Source organism: Priapulus caudatus, unplaced genomic scaffold (assembly GCF_000485595.1).
Source record: "Priapulus caudatus unplaced genomic scaffold, Priapulus_caudatus-5.0.1 Scaffold696, whole genome shotgun sequence".
Classification (NCBI taxonomy): domain Eukaryota; kingdom Metazoa; phylum Priapulida; class Priapulimorpha; order Priapulimorphida; family Priapulidae; genus Priapulus; species Priapulus caudatus.
The window spans coordinates 25,167-31,373 of record NW_014577757.1 but is presented as its reverse complement, the minus strand read 5'-3'; the positions used below and the strand labels follow the sequence as shown (position 1 = coordinate 31,373).

Here is a 6,207-nt window from a genome sequence, read left to right as displayed (position 1 = left end):
TGTGTGTCTGTAAGGATACCTTATTATACCTTAGAGTCTAAGGCTTAGACACTCCGTCTGCAGTGACACAAGCGAGTTAATATACGTAGGGAAGCAAATAAATAGCTGAGAAAACGTAAATCGATATTTTGCGTGCGCAGGTGCGATAGAAAGCCGTGATTCACTTCGTCCACCTTCACATTCACCCGCGTGCGGCTGCAGCAAGAACATTAGCGAACAACGAGGGATAACGGAAGAGAACGAGAGACAGCGCGGCATGACGCAAGGTGACGCCTCGCTCGTCCGACCAAAGATGGCGGTCGTGATGGAAACGTGCAGACGAAGTCGGAGCTAGCAGCTGATCGAAGCATGAACGCGACCGACGGGTCGCCGACGACGCCCAACTGCACGTCGTCCGACGATGCCGACGTCGGCGGCCGCAGCACGATCGGCGCATGCGCACCGAGCGTCGTGTTTGGCGACGCAGAACAGATTGTCGCTGAGGCTTACCTGACGGTCGTGCTTGCAGCGAGCGTGCTCTGTAATATCGTCGTCGTCTGGGCGATCAACACCACGCTTAAGAAACGCCGCCTCTTCCGTCCGAATCTCTTCATCATCGGACACGTCGCCGTCACCGATCTGGCGACGGCCGTCATCTGTCTGCCGCTCGTGCAGGCGGCAACGGCCGTCGGTCGCTGGCCGTTTAGTGCGTCGGCGTGTGCGGCGTCGGCAGCGCTCAACACGCTCCTGGTGACGGCATCCGTGTTATGCATCCTCGCTGTCAGCGTCAAGCGCTATTTCTTGATCGTGCGTCCGCACCAGTACAAACCGCTCGTGACGAAACGACGTTGCGTCATCGCCGTCGTCGAGATGTGGTCGGTGTCGGTGGCGCTCGCGATCGTGCAGGTCGTCGTGCTCGACAACTGGGCGTTCTATCCGGGATGCGCGATGTGCTTCATGGACTGGCAGACGCGAGCAGCTCCGAAGCTCGCCTTCAACATTGCTCATTTTGTGCTGTGCCTGCTGCTACCGCTCGGGCTGCTGCTCATAGCTGATATTCTCGTCGTGCGGCCACTCGTCGCCACCACACGAACTCGCTGCGCTTGCCGGCGGTCTACAGCACCGACGGCCAAGCGGCCGACAACCGCCGCGTCATCCGCAACAATCTCAACGTTCCGAAGAGGGATTCGCCGACGATAGTGCATCGCGGGAGGTCGCGGCTGTCGCTGCCGCTCGCGCGCGCGACGTCCAAGATGTCGGCGGCCAAGTGTCGCAGCGCGCCGAACAACTTCGCCGTGACGGTGACGAAGAAGGCAAAGCAGATCTCGCTGCACCAGCTGAAGGCGGCGCGTATACTGCTCACGGTCGTCACCTGCTTCGTCGTCTGCTACCTGCCGCTGTTCGCGCTCAACGTGGCGACGGCCGTGCTACAGTGGCGCACCCTGTCGCCGAGACTCGACCGCGCCTCCATGCTGCTCTACACGCACTGCTTTCTCAACGCCTGCTTCTACGGTTTCACAAACCGCGACATCCAGCGCACGATCGGCGCCGCTGTGTCGCACTGGCGCAGCGGCAACCAGGTCGGTGCCGTCGTTCCGGCGCCGACGCCGACGGCGACGCCTCCCGTCACGTGTCCGCCGACTCCCGTCGCCAGCTCCGGCTCGAGCGGAGTGTCGACGATCTCTCTCACCGACCTCTTCCGGCGGATACAGAACGCGAAGGGCTGCCACGAGCCGACGGCGGAGACGACGTCAATGCAGGTCACCGAAAGGTCGAGCATCACGGTCGAGAACTCAGCGCATCCGGTCATCAATGTGATCACGTCCATCGCGGGCACCTCCCGCCAGATGGCGTCCTTGGACAACAACTCGTTCGCCGACAACTCGTTCGCCGACAACTCGTTCGCCGACAACTCGTTCGGGTCGGACGACTTCAAGATGAGAACGGCCGATGACGACGTTACGCCGGTGACGCAGAGCGACATAGCCGCGTCGGTTACTCTCTACATCCCGTCGTGTGACGTCACGAAGTGCGCCGAGGCGGACCTACGTGTCGAGAGCGCCGTGGCGTCGTCAGTGTGTGAGTCAACTTATTCCACGTGACAGTCCGTCGTCTGTCTGTCACCGTGGTATGTAGCGACGTGATAAGGATCAGACGGAAGATGATGAGGGAGGGGGAGCTTACTGTTCGACTTCCACTTCTATTCTGTATTGGCCATCTTCAACATGCTGATGATTTTGCCAACGGGAGGCGCAAGTTAAAAGGTTGAATTTATTTTTTTACGTATTCATCGAACATCTACGGAAGCATCCTCTGGAAGTTGAAGAAAGATGCTTGATTTTCAATGCGGAGCTCAGCCATGAGGAGATCATAGTGACCATAGAGAAGTCGTCTTTCTACCGAAAGCCACGGACGCACCCAGCAAGAACTTCGTTGTCTTGTATTTCTCCTCCTCATCCTCCTCAGCATGTTGGGGGCTTGGCAATCAAGTAATTCGAGTTGTCCTTCTACGAGAAACATGGCATGGAGTAGTATTGCCTCATCCATAGTGGACACTGAACTGGTGGGGTGGCCAGGGTGGCACCCCAATTTATACCCCAAGTTCGCAGGACGTGATCTGAGCGTCGTATTGACTAACACGTAATGTGAACGTCACAACGGCGTTGTCTGAGCGTGTTGGGCGTAGTACAATCGTTGTACGAACGGGTCGAGCTTGCTAGAGACGCACCATGGTCATAGCGAGAGCGTGGTCTGGGCGCAGAGACATCTGCATGGACGTAGTAACAGCGTGATGAAAACGTATGGACATCGTGCTGAGAACGGGCGACATGTTTCACGCACCCGACACGCATGCGATACGATCATTAAGTTCGTACTACGCTCGAGTTACGTGGGTATTACGCCTTCCACGTCTCTAATACGCCCGCACTGCGCTGTCTTTCCGCCACGCTCGCACCACGATTGTTTTGAACATGCTCAACATTTTAACTTGCGCCTCCCGTTGGCAAAATCATCAGCATGTTCATTGGTGGCCAATACAGAATAGAAGACGAACGGCAAGCTCCCCTCCTCCCCCATCATCCTCCGTCTGATCCTTATCACGTCGCTACATACCACGGTGACAGACAGACGACGAACTGTCACGTGAAATAAGTTGACTCACACACTGACGACGCCACGGCGCTCTCGACACGTAGGTCTGCCTCGGCGCACTTCGTGACGTCACACGACGGGATGTCGAGAGTAACCGACGCGGCCATGTTGCTCTGCGTCACCGGCGTAACGTCGTCGGCCGTTCTGATCTTGAAGTCGTCCGACACGAACGAGTTGTCGGCGAACGAATTGTCGGCGAACGAGTTGTTGGCGAACGAGTTGTTGTCGAAGCATGCCATCTGGCGGGAGGTGCCCGCGATGGGCGTGATCACGTTGATGACCGGTTGCGCTGAGTCCTCGGCCGTGATGCTCGACCTTCCGGTGACCTATAGATAGGTAGATAGAAAAATAAATAGATTGATAGATAGATATGCGCTGAGTGCGAGCGTGCAGGTGGGGAAGGACTTGATTCCACAGCCAGCGCGTGTGCCCTGGCGAATCCACTGCAAGGTTACGTGACAGACTACTGTATCCTTTAGCAGAGCTCTTAGAATGTGGTTGCGTGTTTGTAAGTCTACAGCCAGCGCACCTAGCGGAAGTGAACTGAATCGTGCATGTTTTCCAGGGAGATTTCCCATTAGATTTTTAAATATGGGTTTTTTTAAACATTTAAGCTAATAAATAACAAAAAGCAAAGTGTTAGAATCGAACCTAATGCGTAGGAATAAAACACGAAAAATTTCAGCCGGATTCGTGCACGCGCCAAGAAGTTATTCATGAACAAACAGAACGACACTACTCATATTATTATATATATAGATTATTATTATTATTATTATTATTATACCAGCATAGATAAAATTCTAGAATATATTTGCTAATGTACCAGGCGGTCCTATTTTGGGTTGCATGTATATGCCCATTAACCGTTAAAATAATGAGTATTTTAACGAATATATACATATACAGGTATCTGGGAGAATGCTGGCAGAATCACTCTGTTCGGGCCTTCGGGGTACCCTGCAAACTAGGGCGTTCTACCAACTTTTACCAGAGCCATGGCGATGAATATTTATCATAGAAATCTACTTGTGGGTAGCCAAGTAATTTATGTATTTTAAATAAATTTTTATATCAAAATATGAATTATTTAGCCAGCTAATGCGCATGCGCGAACTTGGATTTTAGCCTATTCAGCGCAGGCGACAGATATACACATCCAAGTGTGGCCTTAAGCCACCGGGGGCCTAGGTCTCCGCTGGCGCAATAATACAATGTGCAAGTGATGCAGCCTACTTTTCTTTGCTGGAGGCGGTATAGCTTACAACCAAGGCTAACCACACACTACTATATAGGAGGCCTTAGGCCCCCTTCATACACAATTGTATATATGTGGCCTTGGTGGGCCGCCAGCATACAATATACTACAATACTATATAGATGGCATTAGACCACCGTCATATACAATACTGTATATATGGCCTTGGACCCCCATCATAATTATTACAATATTATATACAGGGCCGTAGTGGCCGCCACGGCAGCACGGCACTGCCGTGGCACTATTTTGAAAAAAATATTATGCAGGGAACCAAAGAGCAACATATACCAAGGAGATGAAACCCGGGGGGGGGGCACTCACCCCACATTATGGTACGTATGTGCCACTGTAAAGTCAAAAATGGCGGGGCTCTGGAACTAACTCAGACCTGAAAATGGGGGTCTCTGGAACTAATGTTTGTTGAATGGGGTATGCTCTGGAACTGGCTATGTTCGAAAATGGGGGTCTCCGGAACTAGGATTTCGTTGAAATTTAATGCTATGACACTGGACACTTTAAAAGAGGGGTTCTTCGGAACTGTGGGGGGAACAGTGATTTGCTTTAAAATCTATGCTGTAGCACTTGAACCAATAATTGTTGTATTATGTAGAGGAGAAAAAACATGACCCGGAGAGAGATGGACGCACGCACACGCACACTCACGCACACGCACACACATACACACACACATACACACACACACACGCACAGACAACACACGCACGCACGCACAGATGCAACACACACACGTTGCATGCATGCCTTGACGGCCCGGCTTCAACGTATTCTGAAGTACGATGCACTGGAACGGAAATATTAAAAACTAGGGTCTCCGGAACGGCAAAAAATGTAAGATCTAATGTTGTCAAGGACTGCTGGAAGGTCTTGTAGCAGCCGGCCAATCAGGGCCCTCTTAGCAGCCGGCCAATCAGTGGCCTTCTAACAATCGACCAATCGTGGGCCTCGTAGTAACCGGCCAATCAGGAGCCTCGTAGCAGCCGGTAAAATCAGGAGCCTCGTAGCCGCCGACCAATCCGGGGCCTCGTAAAAGCTGACCAATGATGGGCCACGTAGAAACCGACCAATCAGGGGCCTCGTAGCAACTGGCCAATCAGGAGCCTTGTAGCAGTCAACCACACAGAAGCCTCATAAGAACCGGCCAATGAGGGGCCTCGTAGCAGCTGGCCAATGAGGAGCCTCGTAGCAGCCGGCCAATCGTGGGCCTCTTAGCAATCGACCACTCGTGGGCCTCCTAGCAATCGACCAATCGTGGGTCTCCTAGCAATAGACCAATCGTGGGCCTGCTAGCAATCAACCAATCATGGGCCTCCTAGCAATCGACCAATCCTGTGCCTCCTAGCAATCGACCAATCGTCACCCAACCAAAAAAACAAAGTCATTTAAAACGAAATTATATCTTAAACGCCAACTTGCTCCCTCGCCTGCAACCGACTACATTAACGGCTAACATTGACTGCTTCGCCATGTACAGTGACAGCCAACACGAACCTGACCGCTTTCTCTCGCTAGAAGTCATGAATACTGGCTTGCAACTGCTAAAGTTTGCGTGATGTTGACCACCTCTAACAGCCATACCTGCTAGAAAATAACAGCTAGGATCTAACGGATAAAGGTATACGGACAACAGACAGACACGCGATGCTCACCACCTCACCAGCCTCACCTGCTATTAATAACAGCTAAAGTCTAACGGGTGAAGCTACACGGCCAGCACACTTTAGCAACGCTTGCCGAGCATGAATCTCTGATAGTTCGGTACTCACAGCCAATTGCCGCGCTAACGCCACATAATA

At 52.5% G+C, this 6,207-nt stretch overlaps 1 protein-coding gene across 1 annotated transcript; it reads left to right on the top strand.

The window, feature by feature from the left end:
* The first annotated feature begins 348 nt into the window (after positions 1-348).
* On the top strand, positions 349-1,179 carry LOC106812873 (beta-3 adrenergic receptor-like). The gene has a single exon (XM_014816870.1). It carries the CDS (start codon positions 349-351, stop codon positions 1,177-1,179), a length of 831 nt encoding a protein of 276 aa, XP_014672356.1.
* The last annotated feature ends 5,028 nt before the right edge of the window (positions 1,180-6,207 follow it).